The sequence below is a fragment of the Thalassophryne amazonica genome, chromosome 11, assembly GCF_902500255.1.
Source record: "Thalassophryne amazonica chromosome 11, fThaAma1.1, whole genome shotgun sequence".
Lineage (NCBI taxonomy): Eukaryota > Metazoa > Chordata > Actinopteri > Batrachoidiformes > Batrachoididae > Thalassophryne > Thalassophryne amazonica.
This window is the reverse complement of record NC_047113.1, coordinates 110123315-110147709: the sequence shown is the minus strand read 5'-3', so window position 1 is coordinate 110147709 and position 24395 is coordinate 110123315. Positions and strand designations below refer to the sequence as shown.

General features: G+C 42.8%; 1 protein-coding gene across 2 annotated transcripts in view; it reads left to right on the top strand.

Moving 5' to 3' along the window:
- Positions 1-23176, top strand: part of hars (histidyl-tRNA synthetase) — an 86764-nt gene extending 63588 nt beyond the window's left edge. For both annotated transcript variants that reach the window (XM_034181018.1, XM_034181017.1), the window contains exons 12-13: positions 10255-10401; positions 22130-23176. In XM_034181018.1, coding sequence (XP_034036909.1) covers positions 10255-10401; positions 22130-22189 — 207 coding nt within the window. In that variant the 3' untranslated portion in view covers positions 22190-23176. The remainder of the gene's footprint in view (positions 1-10254; positions 10402-22129) is intronic.
- The last annotated feature ends 1219 nt before the right edge of the window (positions 23177-24395 follow it).

Sequence of the window (24395 nt, the reverse complement as noted above, 5' to 3'; positions counted from 1 at the left end):
TAGTTCGGCAGCTGACCATACGACCACGCAGCCCTATTTAGGGATGGTCTGCATGCCCCAACCCAGGGGAGGGCAATGGAAAAGATGCGCTAAAAAAGCAGACACCAGACCTTTTTTTTCTTGGATCTACTATCATCAGTTTGATGTAAAGGCCAAGCCTGAAGCCTGGTCCCAGGTTGTTCTGTGACGTCTCCACAGGACAGCCACGGCCCCTCGCACCCGCTGCATGGAGGTGATGGCTCGAAAAGATGTTAGAGACTGGGCGGGCTCCTGTGGCAAGTGTCAGTGCTCCCAGATCCACCACCACTCCACAGCGCCCCTGGCGTGTTTTGACAGTTTTGTGGACTTCTTTTTTTAAAACTTGTTTTTAAGTGTGTGAACAACCTTTTTCCGGAAATACTCTGTCAGCTGGTAAATAAACAAACCAGTGAAATCAGAACGAGGGGTGGAACAAGCAGTAACTGTCAAACAGCCAAACACAGAACAACATATGGACAGTCCTCAGTAATAGGTACTAAACTCTGGAATGCGTTACCACCTGAAATCAAAACTTTGACAGAGCTCAAGGTTTTTAACACACAAGCAAAAAACAATGACTGAAACTGAAACAAATCTGAACATTGACTTTTAAATACTTTATTGTTCTATTTTAACCTCCTTTTCTTATGTTTTTGTTATTGCTTTGATGTTAACAGTGGTGGGCACAGTTCCGATAATTCGATAACTGATAATTATCAAAGATAATGTTTTCATTATCGGATTATCTTTTTAGATAACTTTAAAAACCATTATCGGACTAATTATCTTGCGATAAATTTTTGTCCGATAATTCGATAACCGATAATGTGGTAAATAAAGCTGAACAGCTACAAATATTTATAACACTTAAGATCAGTTGAGCACCTACCTGTTAAATGTTTCGTAGCTGATGTGTAGTTCTACCCTCTGCAAAACAGAGAAGAGCTGCTTTAAGAAGAAACCGCTCTGTCCTCTGCAGGCAAAGGAGAACTGGTCCCAAGAAAAACCTAATTTCTTTTACCCCATACTGATACGCGGGCAATATCACCCAAGTCATCCAGAGGCATACATTTTTAACTTATGGTTCAACTTTTAACCAGACTAATGTCGGACAAGTTATTTATATTAATGTCATGTCTGAAGTTTTATAAAGTGAAAATATCAGATATATGTTTTAGTTTTAAAGTAATGCGCTAATTTTTAAGGTTTTAGTGTGGATATATGCTGTACACAGCAGTGCATTATGGGTAGGATAGGGTAATCTCAGTACGTTCACGACATGAGAAATGCATTTGAAACACTCTGATCAGGCTCTACGGACAACAGCATTAAACTCTAGTGCCTAAAACTCTCGTGAATATATTCTCTGGGTTTATAGACATTGTTATTGTGTCTGCGTTTATTAAATTCCACGCATCTTAAATGTAGCAGACACGGATTATCTGGAATTTTGTTTTGGCAGGTTTTCAAGGTCTCTACTGCCATCTGCTGGCCAGTAGTGTTTATTCGCCCTATTGACGTATCCCATAATCCTTTGCGTGCCAGAGAGTCGCTGCAGTCAACAACATATAATCAACACGATGACAGTTGTAAATGAATATTATACTACAAAAATTGTATTTTTTTATACTTTTCGTCACGTTAATACGAGACTGCTGAATGATAGCCTGAAAACCTGCTAAAACAATTAGAATAAATAATCCGTGTCTGTTACGTTTAATCTGCGTGGAATTTAATAAACGCAAACAGAATTTCAGACATATATATTAGTTTCGAACAAAGAGGACAAACAGTGTTGTAAAGAACAATAATCAAGACATTAAAGAGCAAACTTCACTTTCCCCCAGAACGACATGATCAGGAAGCAATTGTAGCTCACAGCAGCTCCCATTGAAAATAACGGAGAGACAGCCTGTGATTCTCACGTTTACATAAAATAAGCACAATAACAACATCTACAAACCCAGAGAATATATTCATGAGAGTTTAAGGCACAATATAAAAATAGTTTTATGTTGTGATGTTAATAGTGTCTGTGTGCAGCGGCCTTTTAAAGTGCAGCGTGATCAGAGCATCTCAGTGCAGTTCTCAATGTTACTGAGATCTCGCAGCGTGGCGACCTATCTGAGGTTTTGTGGGATTTAAAACATCAATAGGGCGGCCAAAATTTATGTGTCAAGACAATATTGAGTGGACGTTTTACAATATAATAAAACGTGTGCACAATATAATAAAATGAGCGCATTCTCTGCAAATGCAAAACATTTTGTGATGACACTTCCAGGGCTCCATAAAAATGCCTGTTTTTACAAATAAAAATTTTACAAAAGCACATTTATCTGTAAACATCAACACACGACACACGTCACATTAACGTGTTGGTTTACATCAGTGGTCTCCAAACTATTCCATAAAGGGCCGAGAGGGTGCAGGTTTTCTTTGCAGCCACTGACTTCAGCAGGTGATTTCACTGATTAACATCCCTTTGAACAGGTGGGGTGAGTTCATCAGTGAAATCACCTGCTGGAGTCAGTGGCTGCAAAGAAAACCTGCACCCTCTCGGCCCTTTCTGGAATAGTTTGGAGACCACTGGTTTACATAATGAATGACTGAACCAATCAGTGTTTAGCAGAGGCACATTTTACCCAGAATCCTTGGCGATCTGTCTGTGTTTGTTACAAAACCTCAGAATTAGTGCATTATTCAACAATAAAATATATGTTATATTTTAACTTTGTACAAATGACAGAATAGGCATTAATGGAGTTATTCTATCGGTATTAATGTTATTTATAAATTAAAACCATAAGTCAGCACTGCTTTATTTTCCAAGACCGGAGCGTTGTGATTGGGTAGAGAGCTGGGCTTTGCAGCTGCTCTCAGCTTGCGTCTGTGCTGGAAGCCATGTAGTAAACAAGTGCTTCCAGCAGGGGGCACGATGTTCAAAGACAGAAGTGCGGGCTCATTGTTTGGCTTGCTCATTTTCTTCATTCATCAGCTCTTCAAAATATTCCCTCGACCTTCTCAGCACACACTCCTCACTTGTCAGCACATTACCATGTGCATCTTTTACCACCCTAACCTGCTGCACATCCTTTCCAACTCTGTCCCTTTGTCTGGCCAATCGGTACAAGTCCTTTTCTCCTTCCTTACTATTCACCTTCTTGTACAGCTCGCAATATGCCTTTTCCTTCGCTTTTGCCACTTCTCTTTCGCCTTACGTCGCATCTCCTTGTACTTCTGTCTACTTTCTTCATCTCTCCGACTATCCCAAAATGTTTTCTCCAACCTCTTTCTCCTTATGCTTTCCTGGACCTCTTCATTCCACCGCCAAGTCTCCCTGTCTTCCTTCCACTGTCCAGATGTCACACCCAGTACTGTCCTAGTTGTCCAAAATTGCTTCCCTTCCAACCAGTGCTTCTCTCACCTGCTCGCTAAATTTCACAGTCTTTAATCCACTATCTGATCCTTTGTTGAACTCTCATTCTCTTCTTCTTCTTTACGTCTAAAGTCATCCTACAAACAACCATCCTGTGCTTTCTAACGACACTTTCTCCTGCCACCACCTTACATTCTCTAATTTCTTTTAGCTTGCATCGCCTGTAAAGAATGTAGTCCACCTGTGTGCACCTTCCTCCACTCTTATGTTACCCTGTGCTCTCCCTTTTCTTAAAGTAGGTATTCACCACAGCCATTTCCATCCTTTTTGCAAAATTGACTACCATCTGTCCTTCCCTATTCCTATCCTTGATACCATATCTAAATAGATAGATAGATAGCTTTATTTATCATTGTCATGACAACGAGATTTGCACACTCACATACCACAGACAAACCGCAATTAATCCACAATTATTACTTGTTCACCGTAATAATGGCACACATCAGAAATTAAGACAACACATATACATTTGACATTGTTATGTGCACTAAAACTTGAACAGTCCGTTTTCCCAATTGAGGCGATGTGGTGTGTTACAGCCGCTGCAACCTTGAGTCGCGCCGCCAGTCAGCCAGCTTGGGAAAGTGACGTTGACGGCGCCAGAGAGGGGAGGTGTTGATCAGGGAAGGGAGGGGGTAGGGGGAGGGGAGTGGAACCATGCTTCAGAAGTCTGTCCGTTACCATGGATATTGTCTATGTGGTTGAGATATGAAGAGCCAAATATCTCACCAAGGCCACATTCCTCAGGAGAAAAAACAGTGGGCAATTTGACCTTGATTATGGCTCACAGCAGTGAAAAACACTTTTCGAAGCTTCACTCGAAACCAAAACCAGTTGTGAATTAGGAATATTCCCAATTATGAATTAAGAATATTCGCCGGCCTCTGAAACCTTCAGCTTCAACTGCAAGGCACGCATCAGCTCCAGGGTGTCATCCACTTTGCGTCTGAGTTCAATAGTCATCGCAGTCTGAGAATGCACTGCCTTGCCAACCTCGTTAATCATGACGGCCAAGCGAGGGCCCATGGTTCTTGATGCCGCCGTCTTGCCAATTTTCCGGTAGATCAGGGCAGCACATAAGCCAAAAAGTGCCAACCCCACTACCATGAGACCAAAGATGAATAAATCCTCGACGTCCTCCACGGAGAAAGGCACCAAGCATGCAACACGCCAAGACCCCCAGGAGTCGAGGACATAGCCCGCAGGATACGTTCCATCTGGGCAGGTAGGATCCCCCGGTCCTGACCTTCTTGTAGAAAAAAATGGTGTCAATAGCATTCAGAGACCAGCTGATCAATTCCATGGTTAATCCAATAGCAGTCCAATAGATCCAGAATCCAATATAGTTTTGAGGAATTCACCATCTGGTGAGTAGGGACTTGAAGGTTAAAGGCAGAGGCAGAGAGATAAGGGAGAGTGGAGGAGATGCAACCGCCCTCGTCGGAGTCCCAAGCTCTACCCATTACTTCGTCATCACCTCTGTTCCCTTCACCAACATGCCCATTGAAGTCCACTCCTATCACCACTCTTTCATGCTTGGGTTCACTCTCCACCACCTCATCTAACACACTCCAGAAATCTTCTTTCTCCTTCATCTCACAACCTACCTGTGGGGCACATGCACTGATGATATTCATCATCACCCCTTCAATTTCCATCTTCACACTCATCACCCTGTCAGACACTCGCTTAACTTCCAACACACTTTTAACATACTCTTCCTTTAAAATGACCCCAACACCATTTCTCTTTGTGTCTTCACCATGGTACAACAACTTGAACCCACCACCGATGCTCCTGCTCTTACTTCCCTTCCACTTGGTCTCTTGCACACACAATATGTCTACCTTTCTCCACTCCATCATATCAGCCAGCTCTCTCCCTTTACCAGTCATACTTCCAACATTCAAAGTCCCCACTCTCATTTCCACCCTTCTAATTTTCTTCTTCTCCCTCTGTGGAAATGTTCTCCTTTTCTTCATTGTCTTAGCCCAGCAGTAGCCCAATTTCCACCGGCACCCTGTTGGGCAACAGCACTGGTGGCGGATGTTGTTAACCTGGGCCTCGGCCAATCCGGTATGGAAATTCGATTCTTAGTCTGCATAGTTGGGTTGGCTTGTTTTACGCTGGACGCCCTTCCTGATGCAACCCTCCTCATTTATCCGGGCTTGGGACCGGCACTCAGAATGTACTGGCTGCACACCCCGTGTGGCTGAGTTGCGCCTCACACAGAACAATTCTAAATGAGATTTAAAATAAGTGAGTAAAAAAAAAAAAAAAAAAATTCAAATACATAATTAAAAAACACAAACACATAAAACATAAAAAAATAAAAGCTATTCACAAGAAAGAGAATAAAAATAGGTTTAAAGTCTTGACTTAAAAATGTCCACGGAGTCTGACTGCTTCACGGTCACAGAGAGACTGTTCCACAGAGCGGGTGCATGATAAGAAAAAGCTCTTTGACCCGCTGACTTCTTCTTTACCCTGGGAACACACAGTAGTCCCGCATTCTGTGAACGCAAAACCCGGGCTGGCACGTAGGGTTTCACCAAATCAGCCAGATAAGAAGGTGCCAGTCCATGAACAACTTTATAAGTTAATAACAAAACCTTAAATCTGCTCTCACAGAGACAGGAAGCCAGTGCAAAGGTGCCAAAATGGGTGTAATATGTTCAAACCTTCTGCTTCGTGTCAAATGTCTGGCAGCAGCGTTCGGAACCAGCTGGAGACCCCTAATTCTGGACTGCGGTAACCCTGAAAATAGGACATAACAATAATCCAATCTAGATGAAACAAAAGCATGAATCAGGGTCTCAGCATCAGCCATAGACAGGATGGGGCGGAGCCTTGCTATATTTCACAGATGGAAAAAAGCAGTCCTAGTAACATCCCTAATATGGAGGTCAGCGTGGGATCAAAAATTACCACAAGGTTCTTTACTTTGTCTGTATGATGTATGACACACGAACCCAGGCTGAGCGCCAGCTGGTCAAATTGATGCAGATGTCTTGCTGGTCCAAGAACCATCATTTCAGTCTTATCAGAATTTAAAAGTAGGATGTTACTAGACATCCAGCTTCTCACTGATACAAGACAGTCCTCCAGGGATTTTATGGGAGTGAGATTTCTCGCAGTCATTGGCATGTACAACTGAGTATCATCAGCCTAACAATGAAAGGTAATCCCAGAATTCCACAGTATACGCCCAAGGCGTGCTACATAAAGGAAGAAAAACGGATCCCTGTGGAACCCCAAATCTCATGTCACTAAGGTTAGAGGTAATGTTATTATACAAAGTACATTGAGAATGACTGGGCAGGTAAATAAATGGACTGCATTTATATAGCGCTTTTCCATCTGGACTCAAGCCCAACACCTTAACCACTAGACCATCACCTCCCCTAAGGTATGATATCAACCATGCAAGGGCACTTCCAGTAATCCCAAACAGATTCTCCAACCTATCGAGCATAATATGATGATCCACGGTATCAGACGCAGCACTCTCCCCTAAGGTATGATATCAACCATGCAAGGGCACTTCCAGTAATTCCAAAAAGATTCTCCAACCTATTGAGCATAATATGATGATCCACGGTATCAGACGCAGCACTAAGATCTAACAACACCAAAATCGTAGTGGTGTCTGAGTCCATTGATCGCAGAAAATCATTCACTACTTTAGTAAGTCCTGTCTCTGTGGAGTGACAGTGACTCAAAAAGATCATTCTCAGTGAGGTGGACCATGAGCTGCCGTGAAGCTACTTTTTCCAGAATTATAGAGCAAAATGATAGATTTGATATTGGCATGTAATTTTTCAATACACTAGGGTCAAGATTTGATTTCTTAAGTAATGGTTTAATCACTGCAGATGCAAAACATTTAGGAACAGATCCAAAGGTTAATGACAGAATGGTAATTTCCAGCACAGTCGCCCAAGAGTGGGCCACAGGTCCTTTTTTTTTTAGATGTCACAAGCTTCATCAGCACACCTAGTGAGATACTATCAAATTCTGTAAAGGTAGGTAACACCTCAGTGGTAGCACCTCCATAGCAGGATGCGGTGATTGGACCAAGGCGTGCTGAGATATGCTCAACCTAATATCTTCAGTTTTCATCTTGAAATAATCCAATAAGTCCTGTGCTGAAAAGGGAGAGTGAATAACAGGTGGCCATCCATGAGTGAGAAAAGCAACTGTGTCAAACAAAAACTTTGAGTTATGCTTGTTTTTATTGATCAAATCACAATAATAGGTCTGCTTTGTAGCCAGTAGTGCATGCTTATACCCTAAGACAGCTATGCCATTTCCGTTCCAAACCTCTAGCGTTCTGCCCGAAGGTCATGCAAGTAACTATAGAACCAAGGCGACTGTGCCTTGGGAATACGTGGCCTTAAAAGAGGAGGTGCAATCTTATCAAGTGTAGCCTTGATCGCTGAATTCAAGCCATCCGCAAGACTGTCCACTGATTGAACATTCTCCACAACCTGAAGCCAAAATTTCAGGCAATCTAGCTTTGAGTACAGTCATATTTGAGGGTTTAATGCGTCACCGCAGTAGTAGACAAGGTTGTTGTTCCACTAAACATGGCAACGTAAATATAAACCTAATGAATGAGTGGTCAGAGACCATTGAGGCAAGAGGCAGAATGTCATGTTCATGACAGCAAGGCCACGTGTGAGAACCAAATCCAGGGTATTTCCACTAATGTGCGTTGAATCCTGAATGCATTGCTGGTATCCTAACACATTTACAAGTTCCATAAATGATATGCAAATTGGATCAGAGGGCTTATTTATATGAATGTTAAAGTCACCAATAATCAAAATGTAGTCCGCACAAGCTGACAGACTTGAGATGAATGCACCAAATTCATCTAAGAATTCAGAATATGGGCCGGGAGGCCTATAAACAGTGACAAAATAACACGACTGATTTCCATACTTCTGACCCTGACAGTACGTAGCATCATGGGCAGAGCGGAGATTCAGATGCTCAAACGAGTTATATTTATGATCCCCAACAGTCAACAAGGTAAACTTAGATTTATAAATAGAAGCAGCACCCCTGCCTTGCTTTGTACCACAAGACATGTGACTAAATGTGTACGCCAGTGGGCAGGCCTCATTCAAAGGAAGAACAGCTGTGGGTTTCAGCCAGGTTTCACATAACCCAGCCATGTTCAAGTGATGATCCATAATTAGATCATTAATCAACAGAGATTTTGAGGGCAGTGATCTGGTGTTAATGATACCCAAACTAAAGACCTCCATGGGGTTGACAAACTGACATCTTTGATCAGGCCCAAGTAGCTTAAAATCCACTCCACGGTTTCCGTCCAGAGAGTGTCAGAGACCGCTGTTGTCACATCAAGACTACAAGTCCCAGAAGCCACAGCACTCCGATTTGAGTGCCGAGCCCCAATGCACTCTGCTGACCAAATAACCCAGTCCGATGGAATACGATCTTTCTCCGGGAGCCTCTGTGGATGCAGAGAGGCTGGTGGAGCAAACCCAGCTCTCTGATAGCGCGGATATCCCGAGGGACATTGTTGTTGTTCAGGCTCCGTAGCTCAGCTGCAGAGTAGCTTAGAATCACCCTAGCCAAGGAAGTGAAATGTGGCATCATGCAGTGCAAAAAAAGGCACTAAACAATCAAAAATGGTTAAAAACATACACTGAAGCACCAAGAACCACATCAAGTACATACCCAAAGAAAGAAATTACACTCAAGCCACTAAAAATTAAGTTAGAAAAAGAGAAAACCGTAGAAGCGGCGAACACACAACACCAGAAACCAAGGCATTATCCCTGCTTTCGAAAAGTAGTGATAATGTCTGTGACTTTGATCATCGGTGATAACCCTAACCCCCCTTCGATCTGTAATGTCAGTGACTTTAATTATCGGTGAAAACCCTAATCCCCCTTCGATCTGTAATGTCGGTAGCTTTGAACATCGGTGATAACCCTAACCCCCCTTTAATCTGTAATGTTGGTAACTTTGATCATCGGTGATAACCCTAACCCCCCTTCAACCTGTAATGTTGGCAACTTTGATTATCTGTGATAACCCTTACCCCCTTCAATCTGTAATATCGGTAACTTTGATCACTGGTGATAATCCTAACCCCCCTTCAATCTATAATGTTGGTAACTTTGATTATCTGTGATAACCCTAACCCCCCTTCAATCTGTAATGTCTGTAACTTTGATCATCGGTGATAACCCTAACCCCCCATCAATCTGTAATGTTGGTAACTTTGATCATCAGCGATAACCCTAACCCACCTTCGATCTGTAATGTATGTAACGTTGATCACTGGTGATAATCCTAACCCCCCTTCAATCTATAATGTTGGTAACTTTGATTATCTGTGATAACCCTAACCCCCCTTCAATCTGTAATGTCAGTGACTTTGATCGTTGGTGGTAACCCTAATCCTCCTTCGATCTGTAAAGTCAGTGTGCTGATTCGGTGCTGTTCCCTTAGTGATCATAACCACTTTAACAGCACTCATATTTTTTTAATTGTTGCTCCTTGAGTCACATTGTTTCCACTTGGGTTTTCCATCGGTCATGGTTCCGCGCCCTACACCCATACCCCCCTAAAGAAGCTCTAGATGTCCAGCAGGGGCTGTGTGCTGCTGTGTGAACAGGGGACATTGTATTGGTTAAACTGACATTGGTCCTTTTGTGTACTCTAAGTCGATCCAGCCCCAGGCTTTCCTGACATCTTTTGTTCTTTTTAGACTAAAACAGTCGGCTCATCACCATTTCTCTGAATGTTTGCAGGCAGAAGTGATGTACAAGAAGAACCCCAAGCTGCTGAGCCAGATCCAGCACTGTGAAGATTCAGGGATCCCCTTGGTGGCTATAGTTGGAGAACAGGAGCTGAAGGATGGCGTGGTCAAACTCCGCATTGTGGCGACCAGAGAGGAGGTACTTCTGCAGCCACACCACAGCCCCTGCAGCGTCCGTTCCATTGATGCTTTAAGGCCCGACACCATGTCTTTGGTGCTGGGTTTGATACTGGGCCTCTGGGGAATTCTTGATGGTTGTAGTTTATTATCCTGACAGTCGTAGTGTAAAGGACACCGGTAAATAAATCTGAGTGTTCCAAATGCTATTTTATGCACACATTGTACGGTTTGATGGTTTTGTGTGCACAGTGCATTCAGGCAACGTAGAGCCAGTAATTGAGTATGTAAAGCCCCTTTCACACTGGGTCTGCTTCGAGTTGCTTCATGCAGCATCATGACGATGCAGGAATGTCTGCGTCGCAGTTTTTCCATGTAGTGTGCCGGTCTTTGCATAATCCAGAGTTTTTCCATGTAGTGCGCCGGTCTTTGTATAATCCAGAATTTTTCCATGTCTTTGTATAATCCAGAGTTTTTCCATGTAGTGCGCCAGTCTTTGTATAATTCAGAATTTTTCCATGTCTTTGTATAATCCAGAGTTTTTCCATGTAGTGCGCCAGTCTTTGTATAATTCAGAATTTTTCCATGTAGTGCGCCAGTCTTTGTATAATTCAGAATTTTTCCATGTAGTGCGCCAGTCTTTGTATAATTCAGAATTTTTCCATGTAGTGCGCCGGTCTTTGTATAATCCAGAATTTTTCCATGTCTTTGTATAATTCAGAATTTTTCCATGTAGTGCGCCGGTCTTTGTATAATTCAGTTTTTCCCTGTGGCGTTTCGGTCTTTGTATAGTCCAGAGTCTGTCCCTGTGACGTTCTTGTCTTTGTATAATCCAGAGTTTTTCCCTGTGACGTTCTTGTCTTTGTATAATCCAGAGTTTTTCCCTGTGATGTTCCTGTCTGTGTATAATCCAGAGTTTTTCCCTGTGGCGTTTCGGTCTTTGTATAATCCAGAGTTTTTCCCTGTGACGTTCTGGTCTTTGTATAATCCAGTTTTTCCCCTGTGACGTTCCGGTCTTTATACAAGCCAGAATTTTTCCCTGTGGCGTTCCGGTCTTTGTATATTCCAGAGTTTTTCCCTGTGATGTTCCGGTCTTTGTATATTCCAGAGTTTTTCCCTGTGACGTTTCGGTCTTTGTATAATCCAGAGTTTTTCCGTGTGACGTTTCGGTTTTTGTATATTCCAGAGTTTTTCCCCTGTGACGTTTCGGTTTTTGTATATTCCAGAGTTTTTCCCTGTGGCATTTCGGTCTTTGTATAGTCCAGAGTTTTTCCCTGTGGCATTTCGGTCTTTGTATAGTCCAGAGTTTTTCCCTGTGATGTTCCTGTCTTTGTATAATCCAGAGTTTTTCCACTGTGACGTTTCAGTCTTTGTATAATCCAGAGTTTTTCCCTGTGGCGTTCCGGTCTTTGTATATTCCAAAGATTTTCCCCTGTGACGTTTTGGTTTTTGTATATTCCAGAGTTTTTCCCCTGTGACATTTCGGTCTTTCTATAATCCAGAGTTTTTCCCTGTGGTGTTCCTGTCTTTGTATAATCCAGAGTTTTTCCACTGTGATGTTTCGGTCTTTGTATAATCCAGAGTTTTTCCACTGTGATGTTTCGGTCTTTGTATAATCCAGAGTTTTTCTCTGTGGCGTTCCGGTCTTTGTATATTCCAGTTTTTTTCCCCTGTGACGTTTCGGTCTTTGTATAATCCAGAGTTTTCCCCTGTGACGTTTCGGTCTTTGTATAATCCAGAGTTTTTTCCTGTGATGTTTTGGTCTTTGTATAATTTTTGCCGGCAAAAAGGAAGCAAAATTCAGAAACAGTAGAACTGCTTCAGAGACAAAGGGTGACAAGCATTTTTATCCACTTCAGGGGTCAGTAACTCCACCCAAAGTGGGTGGGCTTTCTCAATTTAGTACTACTTACACCAATCAAAACAGTTATTAATGACATCATTATGGAGGTGAAAATGGGTTCATTTCTTGGAAATTTGCCAAGTCGGTGAGTTCACTATTGGTCAGGCTGCTGTTGTTTAAAAAAAACTTTTGTCACGGAAAATTACCAAGCTAGTGGGTTCATCTCTGGGTCAGAAGGCCAAGAGTCATGGAAATTTACTCCTTTTTAAAACCCACATTTTTAATCCAATATTCATTTTCATCACAAATTGATACTTAATACTCAATACTATTGATACTCAATACTCAATTATAGCTTTAAAGTAGACCTGCATTGAAATAAATGCAGTCAGATCTTTGGACCAAAAAATGATTTATATTTACACATAAGATCCTTCTGAATGTCGTAAAGTAAATCTGCAAGCCCAGATCTGTCATTCAACGGAGAAATCTTTGTTAAAAAATGATAAATTTGCAGCTAAAATTTGGCCCTCCGCAAAACTGTCATCACATCCGGGACGCTGCCGAGACGCAAGAGAGAAGACCCTATCCCAGCATGCATTGTGCGCGCCAACTGTAATTTGTGGATTTACGTCAGTTTGCATTTCTTACAAAAGCACCTTTTTATTGTCTTATACGGAAGGATCGACTTTTTTTAAAACTTCATATTGTCTTGCTGTACGTTTGGTGAGTATACATTTCTTTTATTTTTGCTTGAAAATTATTTTTGGGGACTTTTTCTTACACCCATTTGATTGAGTGGTGTCGCATTGAAAATCTACTGTCTTTAGCCTCAAGTGTTACCGTTGCGGGGTACAGATGCGGGACCTGCAAAGAATCCAAGTCATTAAAAAGATACAAACCTCTCTTAGCAGCCACGGAGCTCTGCGGGTGCGATTACCGAGACCGTGTGGCGCTGCGGATTTTTCCGCAAGAAGTCTGTCCTTGCAGGTGGCCGGAGCACTCCGCATCAAAACAGCGAGCGTAGTCTCTGGACTTGTTGCCAAGTTGGCCGCACCTCCATTCAGTTTACAGGGAGGTGGTGCTGGAGTTGGCCGCAGCTCTGCACAGCAGACACGGGGGCGGTGTGAGTGGCCTGCTGCGGTGCTTACCGAGCCAGCAGACTCGGTAAGCGCATCGGAGGCAGTGAGAGTGAGGCGTCGGGGAAGAACGTCGCCCGCTGTCGATGTCGCCGCTGATCTGAGCATGCAGAGCTGTATCTCGCATTCATTGCAGCTTACTTTTGGATGTTGAAACCAGGATGTGTATAACAGTAACATTACTAACAGATAAAATCAATTTCAATTGAAACACGCAGGATCGGACTGAAGGCACTAGCGCTCTGTCTTCTGCCGCATGTCACTGCAATGTCCCGGATGTACAAACAGTTTTCTTGGAGGGCCAAATTTTGTCATTTTTAAACGAAGATTTCTCCGCTGAATTACAAATTTGGGCTTGCAGATTTACTTTACTGCATTCATAAGGGTCTTATAAATACATATCAGCTATTTCTTTCTGAGATCTGACCACATTTATTTCATTGCAGGTCTACTTTAACACCAAATCTGGCTTTACAGTTTTCTTTGAAAGAAAACATACATTTGCACAAAACATATTTTCTTCTAAACATCTGTTCACTGTCATCAGGAATACACAACAAACCCATTTTCTGGTGTTACATATTGTTATGATCAGTTTGTCATTAGCACATCATCTGTCTTTAACAAAAATGACACTGCAGTGACTGGTTCATCCAAACCACTGAAGTCTCCTTTAAGTTGTAAAGCTGGTATTTATCGCCATGCTGAAGTCCCCCTCTGAACTGTAATTCCTGACTTGTAGATTGCTTTGGATTAAAATGTCAACTAAATGAATGTAATGGAAAGCTTGAGGGTGCACAAACCTTTTCACGTGACTACCTTTTTGTCACAGATAATCCCCCCCTCCCGCTTGCACTCTCTTCACCTCTCTACTACACTCTCCATTACTTTGGACAGTTAACCTCCAGTATTTAAACTCATCGACTTTGAGCACCTGTACTCCTTGTAACCGCAGTATTCCACCGGGCTGCTCTCATTCACACACATGGACTCGGGCTTGGTCCTACTGACTTTCATTCCCCTTCTCTCCAGAGCATAGCTCCAACTCTCCATGCATCTTTCATTCCTTCTGTCCGTCTCACTGCTGCCACACTGTTTCTGTAAATCCACATGGTGCAGTGGCTCTGATGGGCACTACAGTAGCTGCAATGGCTGCATTGCAGACTTTGTTACTGCCTCGACCTTCAGACACATCTTACTGTTCTGGATCCATCACGTGATGCAGTTGTTGCTTCTTCTTTGTTTTTCTTTAAATGAATCCACAGTTTGGACTGTCTGCACTGTTCAGACATGACTGCTGTGAGTTCTCTGAGCCCACAAGTGACTTCCACTCCTATCTCCAGGCCAAAACACCAAACTTTAGTGATAGGGGATTCTATCACCTGCAAAGTCACATTACAGACACTGACTGACACTAAATGTATTCCTGGGGCCAGAGCTCCCGACATTGCATCCCATCTTACGGTGCTGACGCTGCAGAAGGGTAGACAGACAAAGGAACATGACACGAGATACAGTCGGATAGTTATTCACGTCTGCGCCAGTGATGTCAGGATGAAGCACTCCAAGGTCACAAAAACGGAGATAGAGAGGACTTGTGACCTTGCCAGAAAGATGTGTCAGCATCATTTAATAGTTTCTGGTCCCCTCCCCTCCCAGGGTAATGATGAGGCATTTAGCACGCTGACATCGTTAAATAGGTGGCTGGCACAATTTTGTAGACAGCAAGGCTTTAGTGTTACTGATAACTGGCCTGCATTCTGGGGCCACCATAGCTTGCTGATGCCAGACAGCCTTCACCCTACTGGGGAAGGCACTGCCATCTTGTCTGGGAAGATAGATAGAGCTCTACAGGGAGGGTAACATTAGGATTTTAGTGCAGGCCACGGAGCAGGTGATCCAGCAAGGCTTATGACAAATGTGGGTGTAGAATCCATTGGCTTCGTGGGGAAACTGCACTATCACTATGGTGATAGTACAGTTTATGTGCCAGGGAGGGAAACTGATCAAGTTGAGACTGTGGCCTGTTTCTGTACATGTGTCCATAAAAATCATACAGGGATAAGCTTTGCAAACATAATATCCATTACTACATTGGATGATGTTGAAATTGAGGATGGCCCATTGGCTGTTCCAGCAATATCAAATATTTCATGTCTGCTACCTATAACCTGCGTTGTGTGCTCTAAACGTGGTGGGATTTTTTGTTTTTATTTTGTAAAAATGAGACGTCATGTTGAGCAAGCGCTTCAGTTTTTTTTTTTTTTTTTTTTTTTAATTGGAGCAAGACGGAGCATGCAGCACGTCGTCAGGGTCTGAACCAGACGGAGGATTCTGATGATGGAGATGTTTCCTCTTTTGTTCTGGATGAGCAGCCAGAGCAGGTGGATCCACCGACGTGCGCGCAGACCTCCACAGTGGGTCGGATCGTCTGCTTATGTTTGCAGCTTCTCCAGGACTCAGGCACGACAGAGCTCTGTCCCAGCGCCGAATCCTGGAATGCAGAGCAGGATGCAGACACACACTGCTCCAGCAGTGGCTCCAGGCGTGTTTCGTTTAAAGCAGGGGTGGCCAGGTTCGGTCCTCGAGAGCCACCTTCCTGACACTCTTAGTCTCCCTGCTCCAACACACCTGAATCCAATGAAAGACTCGTTAGCAGACTTTTAATGAGCCTTTCATTGGATTCAGCTGTGTTGGAGCAGGGAGACAACTAAGAGTGTCAGGAAGGTGGCTCTCGAGGACTGAACTTGGCCATCCCTGGTTTAAAGCATGGAGATCAACGTTAGCTTCAGTTTTATTTTGTTCCTCTTACCTTCCTTTTGTGCTTTTGATTCGCAGGCCAGTGATAAAGCTCGTTCGTCCAGCTTTTCTCAGCGATTTGTGACTTTTTTACTTATTTCCCCTCGTTCAGGAATCGTCATATGCCGGGTGACCAGGCCATTAGACTGTAAGCATGCACTACTGACTACAAAATGGACCGATTACTCTGATTTAGTCAACAAAAACAAGCATAACCCAGAGTTCTTGTTTGACACAGTAGCAACACTTATTCATGGACAACCACCTATGAGTCGCTTTTTTACAGCACAAAATTTCTTGGATTACTTTTGAGAAGAAAATAAACAACATAAGGATAAACATATCACAGCATACCTGAACCCAGCCAATACACCCTGCTATTGAGTTGAGTGCCATTATTGAGGTATTACCCAGATTTGCAGAATTTGATCTCACTAGGCTTGCTGGCGAAACTCATAATGTCTACAAAAAGCACAACCTGCTCATTTGATCCCATACCAACAAAACTGTTTAAGGACCTGTGGCCCACTCTTGGGCCGACTGTGCTGGAAATGATTATTTCTCATTAACCTCTGGATTTGTTCCTAAATGTTTCAAATCTGCAGTGATGAAACCATTACATACATTTTATGATTCTGCTACTAGCCTATAAAATTGTTCACGGACTGGCACCTCCATAATTAGCTGCCCTAATTAAACCCTACGTACCGGCTCTGCGTTGTCAGGTTACTTTGTGTCCCTAGGGTGAATAAAAAGTCTGCAGGTCATAGAGCTTTCTCTTATTGTGCCCCTGTTCTGTGGAATGATCTCCCTGCATCAATAAAACAGTCTGATTCTGTAGAGACTTTCAAGTCCAAACTTATGACACACTTATTTTCCCTTTTGTATGACTAGCATACCGGCATAGTATGTTACTCTGCTTTTTACTCTTTTAAATTCATTTTATTAGAGCGGGCCTCAACTTTATCTAAATTCTAGGTCTTTTAGTGAAGCTTAGGGCTAGTGGCCGGTGATCACCTTAATATTTCTTCTGTTTTTCTTGTTTAATGCTGGCAAATTATACTGTATTTGTTGTCTTTCTGATGCTTGATTCTGTTTTTTTTCCTCTGTTTGAGGTGCGGCTCCATCCAGAGTTGGGTGTGGTGTCTGTTTCTGTAACCTTCCTGTCCTCTGCACCAGCAACATTTCCTGTATATTCATTTTGGAAATTGTTCTGTAATTTATGTCTGTATCATGGCCCAAGCAGATGGTCACCCCTTTGAGTCCGGCCTGCTTGAGGTTTCTTCCTCAAATCATCAGAGGGAGTTTTTCTTACCACTGTTGCCTTTGTACTTACTCTGGGGGTTGGTAAGGTTAGACCTTACTTGTGTGAAGCGCCTTGAGGCAACTTTGTTGTGATTTGGTGCTACATATATGAAAATAATTGAAATTGAAATGACTGGATGAATCTCTCTATCACACACACACACATATATATTTGTACCGCTGCATGCACAACAGCACAGTAAAAAGTACAGTGTGAAAGGTTTTGCTGGTGGGTGGTCATTTATGAGGATTACAGATAAATGTGTCTCGTAGAGGAACCAGGTCCCAGAACGGCCCTTATTTAACGAGTTAGTTCAACCCGAGAGCTAGAAAAATGTGAACTGCACCATGCATTTCCCTAAGCATCTAGATAAGTGATGGGGTGGATGTAGACTTTCAAAGTGGTGCAGTTTTGTTACATAACCATTTTAGTGCCCCCACTCCCTTTGAAGGGGGGCATCTATTTCAGATAGGGTGGGGTCCGTTTTCCCTAATTTTCTTGCTCCCAATCACAGCTATACTATCATGTTGTGTACCAAATTAAAGCAGATGAGAAGAGGAAATATTTGAGTATTGAAGTAATATAAATCTTTGTGTGAAATAGGCAAATACTTTTATATTTTTTTAATTCACAAACAGTATAGTTTATGTAAAAAAGCTACAGTAAGCGTTCACGTTGTATTTCCAGAATCACTGTAAATAACTGGTGCATTAAATGTGGACTTTCAGAGTGGTGCAGTTTTGTTCTAGAACTGTTTTACTGCACCCACCCCCTTTGAGGCGGGACATCTATTTCAGATAGGGTGGGGTCCGTTTTCCCTAATTTTCTTGCTCCCAATCACAGCTACACTATCATGTTGTGTACCAAATTAAAGCAGATGGAAAGAGGACGCTTTTAATATCCAACACATTTGTGAAAGCATTATGATAATATAGTCATTAAAAACAATTACGTCACATTTGAAGATCTTCACATATTTTATTATTATATACGAGGTCTGTCCATAAAGTATCGTACCTTTTTATTTTTTATTTTTTTAAACTATATGGATTTGATTCATGTGTTTTCACGTCAGACAAGCTTGAACCCTCGTGCGCATGCGTGAGTTTTTCAACGCCTGTCGTTGACGTCATTCGCCTGTGAGCACGCCTTGTGGAAGGAGTGGTCCCGCCCCGTCGTCGGATTTTCATTGTCTGGAAATGGCGGAATGATTTAGGGGTTTTTTTTCCATCAGAATTTGGCACCTGGAAACCATTCGAAAAATTTATCTGGCTTTCGGTGAAAATTTTACGGGCTTCACAGAGAATAAGGAGTATTAGTACAGCTTTAAGGATGACCCACAATGGCGCTCGGCGTAGCGCGCTCCGAGCCGCGACGACAGGCACGAACCACCGGATTATTTCTAAACGGATGGCTGTGTGGAGCTGGGACCGTCATGTGCACTTTCTCTGGTTATCATAAAAGCTGGACATCAACCATTTTCCGGCAAATTTCAGTTTTAACAAGAGATTTTGTCATGGAAAGCCGCGCGGAGGCTTCGCGCGTAAAGACCGATTCGCTTTGGAAGCGAGACAAAGGAACACCTCTATTTCGGCGTGTTAGAGGACAAGTTCGGACATGCCTATCTCGGCTTTCAATGCTTACCAGTCAAGTGAGTTATAAGAGAAATTGTGGAGAGCTGAGCATGTCCGAACTTGTCCTCTGACACGCCGAAACGGAGGCGTTCTTTGTCTCGCTCGAACAGCGAATCGGTCGTGACGCACAAAGCCTCCGCGCGGCTTTCCATGACAAAATCTCTTGTTAAAAGTGAAATCTGCCGGAAAATGGTTGATGTCCAGCTCTTGTGATAACCAGAGAAAGTGCACACGATGGTCCCAGCTCCACACAGCCATCGGTTTAGAAATAATCTGGTGGTTCGTGCTTGTCGTCGCAGCTCGGAGCGCAGTGCGCCAAGCGCCATTGTGGGCCGTCCTTAAAGCTGTAGTAATAGTCCTTATTCTCTGTGAAGCCATAAAATTTTCACCGAAAGCCAGATAAATTTTTCGAATGGTTTCCAAGTGCCAGTCTCTAACAGCAGTTTTTGTATAATAACTGTTTCACTGAATCTACCCCCTCTAGCTGTGCAGGCGGACTTGGGTGCATTCTACTGATGTGTCCCTTCTGTCATAAGTTATTGCTGTATGTGATATGCAAATTGGAAAAATGGACTCTGCAGTTTGCCACATTATTGAAGTTGGTTTGCAATATATATACGTTTAATGACATATGAAGTTGGGATGTTGTGTAAGATGTAAATAAAAACAGAATACAATGATTTGCAAATCCTCTTCAACTTATATTCAATTGAATACACCACAAAGACAAGATACTTAATGTTCAAACTATTAAGCTTCATTGTTTTTGTGCAAATATTTGTTAATTTTGAAATTGATGCCTGCAACACATTTCAAAAAAGCTGGGACAGTGGTATGTTTACTACTGTGTTACATCACCTTTCCTTCTAACAACACTCAATAAGCGTTTGGGAACTGAGGACACTAATTGTTGTATTTTGTGCTTCATAAAGCACCACACATTTTCAATGGGCCACAGGTCTGGACTGCAGGCAGGCCAGTCTAGTACCTGCACTCTTTTACTACGAAGCCACACTGTTGTAACACGTGCAGAATGTGGCTTGGCATTGTCTTGCTGAAATAAGCAGGGACGTCCCTGAAAAAGACGTTGCTTGGATGGCAGCATGTGTTGCTCCAAAACCTGGATGTACCTTTCAGCATTGATGGTGCCATCACAGATGTGTAAGTTGTCCATGCCATGGGCACTAACACACCCCTATACCATCACAGATGCTGGCTTTTGAACTTTTGTCCAGAGGACACGATGTCCATGATTTCCAAAAACGATTTCAAATGTGGACTCATCAGCCCACAGCACACTTTTCCACTTTGTGTCTGTCCATTTCAAATGAGCTCAGGCCCAGAGAAGGCGGCGGCGTTTCTGGATGTTGTTGATGTATGGGTTTCACTTTGCATGGTAGAGTTTTAACTTGCACTTGTAGATGTAGCGACGAACTGTGTCAACTGGCAATGGTTTTCTGAAGTGTTCCTGAGCCAATGCGGTAAGATCCTTTACACAATGATGTCGGTTTTTAATGCAGTGCTGCCTGAGGGATCAAAGGTCACGGGCATTCAATGTTGTTGTTTTTTTCGGCCTTGCTGCTTAGATGTAGAAAGTTCTCCAGATTCTCTGAATCTTCTGATTATATTATGGACTGTAGATGATGGAATTCCTAAATTTCTTGCAATTGAAAATTGAGAAACATTGTTCTTAAACTGTTGGACTATTTTTTCACGCAGTTGTTCACAAAGTGGTGATCCTCACCCCATCTTTGCTTGTGAACGGCTGAGCCTTTTGGGGATGCTCCTTTTATGCCAAATAACATTACATATATAGAATAATAGAAAATATACCTTACTGACTTTTCATCCTGTCTCCTGTCAAAGTATACTGTAATTATTATAGTATTATGTAAATGTGGAGCTTACCAAAATGTGCATTGCCATTTTAATTGTAGTTCTGTACATGTTTAATGAACATGACTTATTTCATTAAATGATAGAAATTTATTTATTTTTGAAAATATATTTTGAAACAATTCACTGAACTTCTACAATTGTACATTAAAGTTGAGCCCCTTTCTGGTGTTGCTATTTGATATACGTATTTGAGTGTAATGGTAAAGTTACTGAGCAGTCACAAACAGGGTGGGTGCACTTGTACTGTTAAATACAAAAACTGCACCACTTTAAAACTTTAAAATTATCACATCAGTTATCTAGATTAGGTTGATGCAAAGTGAAGTTTGCACATTTCTACCTCTGTCTGTGCTTTTGTGCATAAACGCTATTTTCAAATAAACTAAAAAACACTGAAAAATTGTTCACTTGTTTCCAACAAAGTTTAATATAACTTCAGTATTTAAATACCTACATATGTATTGAATACCAAATACTTCCTCTTCTCATGTGCTTTAATTTGGTACACAACATGACAGTGTAGCTGTGATTGGGAGCGAGAAAATTAGGGAAAACGGACCCCACCCTATCTGCAATAGATAGTCCCGCTTCAAAGGGTGGGGGCACTAAAATGGTTACGTAATGAAACTGCGCCACTTTGAAAGTCCACATCAGTGGTGCCCAAACTATTCCAGAAAGGGCCAAGAGGGTGCAGGTTTTCTTTGCAGCCACTGACTCCAGCAGGTGATTTCACTGATGAACTCATCCCACCTGTTCAAAGGGATGTTAATCAGTAAAATCACCTGCTGGAGTCAGTGGCTGCAAAGAAACCTGCACCCTCTTGGCCCTTTCTGGAATAGTTTGGGCACCACTGGTCTACATCCACCCCATCACTTATCTAGAGTGTTTAGGGTGCAATTTGGATGAATGGTGCAATTTGCATTTTTCTCGCTCTGGGGTTGAACCTCATCAAACTCTGAGGTGGCTGGCTCCTCTACTCGTCCGGTTTTAATGTCTCATAAATAACAAACTGCACCTTTGTGTGTTTTTTGTTGTGACCCATCAAGAACCGGTTCTGGTTTAATACTATGACTTTGTTTACAGCAGTCCCTTTAACCTTGCTGCCTCCGTCCTTGTGTTTGCCTCCACAGTTTGAGGTTTCCAGAGCTGATGTCATAAAGGAGATCAAGAAGAGGACCGCTGAGGCTTAGTTCCACCCACTCAAAAACAGACCCTGTACAGCCTTCCAGTTTGCTGCCACCAAGCACCTGTCTGATGGTGTTATTGGTCGGGCTGCTGCTCATCAGTGAACACATCAGAACATGAAATGTGCTAACGGTGTCTAAAGGTGGAGAACAGTCATTAATCATCTACATGTGTCAAACAGTCCATCCCACCCCCTCCTGTCTCCAAATAAACTGTTTAAATGACTTCACTGCACGGTTTCTACACCACTGCTGACCGTCACATACATCACTGGTCCTCAGTCCTGGACCTCAGGCACCCTGAACCTGCATGAGACATCTCCCTGCTCTGCCAGAAGGTCATGGGCTCATTCATGTGTGGTCAGCCAATCAGGAACAAGCAGACACCTGGCTGAGCCAGTCGGCTGTCAGCAGAGCAGATAAGAAAGAAAACATGCAGGTTAGGGTCCAAGGACCAGGATTGAGCCAGAGACACCAGTGTGGTGTTTGTGTAACACGGGAACATTGTTGCTCGCAGACAAAGAAATGCAAACAGTTTGGTGCTGTACGGTAAATCTGTGTGCAGCAGACGGTTCTCAAACCCTGACTGACTGCAGGGAGGAGACCAGACAAGACACCAAGACAACTCTGAAGACCTCCTTCTGTCCCTGTGGAGAAGCAGTGCACAGTGCCTCACCACTTACACAGCCCGTGATGAAGTGGTGTAGAGGAGGACTTGAGAATTGGAAGTTCTGCTCCAATTTTCCTGAAGGCACACGGGAGGGGCAAGTCAGGTTTTGATTGGTTTAGTTTCAAGAAAGTCGTTCTCCACTCCATGATGAAGCTGTGAGTGATGAAAATACTAAACTCCCATTATGCACAAGTTCTCCAGTCACAGAAACTGATGATGTCTTCAGGGTTGTCTTGTCATCTTGCAGTTACAGTTTTTGAGGACCACAGTTACCCTGATGTTTGTATTTCTTAATAGTTAATGTAAATAAAGTCCAAGACCTACTCAGTGACTTGGAAGTGTTCATCCCTTGACTTATCTGAAGAAAACTGGCTGTAAAAGTGATGATTTAGACACGTTATAGCAATTGGTGTCATTACAGAACCAACACATCATTCTGCCTTTGACATTTTTATTTAATTTATGTCAAGTTGTGATTTGCTTTTAGTTTGAATTGGAGGGTAATTTTAGAAATTTTAATAGAAGTCTGAATTTTTGTTTGGAATGGCAAAAACAGATTAAAATGTGTAACAACCCAACGGGGTGAATATTTATTTTAGCAGGTGCTGTTTTACAGCTCACTCCACAGCAGGGCGGTGGTTCTCCTCACAGATCCGGCTGGCCACAGAAGCTGTTTTTTTTCCTCTTAAAATCCTTCAACAGAAATGGTCATAAGACAGATTTTCTTGTAGCTCATTGGTCCACTTCTGGAGGAACTGATAGTTCAGCTTGATCTTGTTTCTGTGAAGCCAGGGGGATGGGAACCTGTGCTCATCCTTTCCAAGGTAACATATCATCAAATAAATCTCACCCTCCAAAGATTTTCACTGTTCAGAACATAGCTTCCGAAACTGAAGTAATTTAAAACGGCAACTGACACATTAAGAGCTCTGTTGAAAATTGGGGACTCCGAAGTCCAACACCCACGATGGAGTACTACAGTTGAACAAGCAAAACGGACATGGGGCCGCCCGCCTATGGGGAGACCGACGACGCCTGATTGGTTGGTGCACACTCAGCAGTTCTGCTCGGCTGCTAGGTTGGTTCACTTTCCTTGTCGTTCTGTGAGCGTGGTCTGTCCATTTCATCCAGTTCCTCTGCGGTGATCCAGCCGCCATCTTGTCTGCCCCTTGTTCTCTATTTAAGTTGGCGTGCCTCCAGCAAACATCCGTGTTCCGCTCTCAGCGAGGGTCTCTGCTGATGTCCCTTCTCTCCTGCTCTATCCTTAGACTCAAGCCTCAATCCCAAAATGGTCTCAGTCAAATAAAACCAAACTGCTGCACAGAAACACAGATATCGAGTAAGAAAGATGCAAGAAATAAAAACTAATAATCTCACCCTGACAGAGGCAGGTGTTTACTTTTTGTACGATGAATTCTAGGTGATTGTCTTCTCCAGAAAACTTCTTCCCAAAGTCTCACTGATGCTATCAACAGGTGGACTGATTGGCTTCCTGAAGAGTGCCCAAGTTTGAAATGAACATGTGATGAAGACAACGTTGTG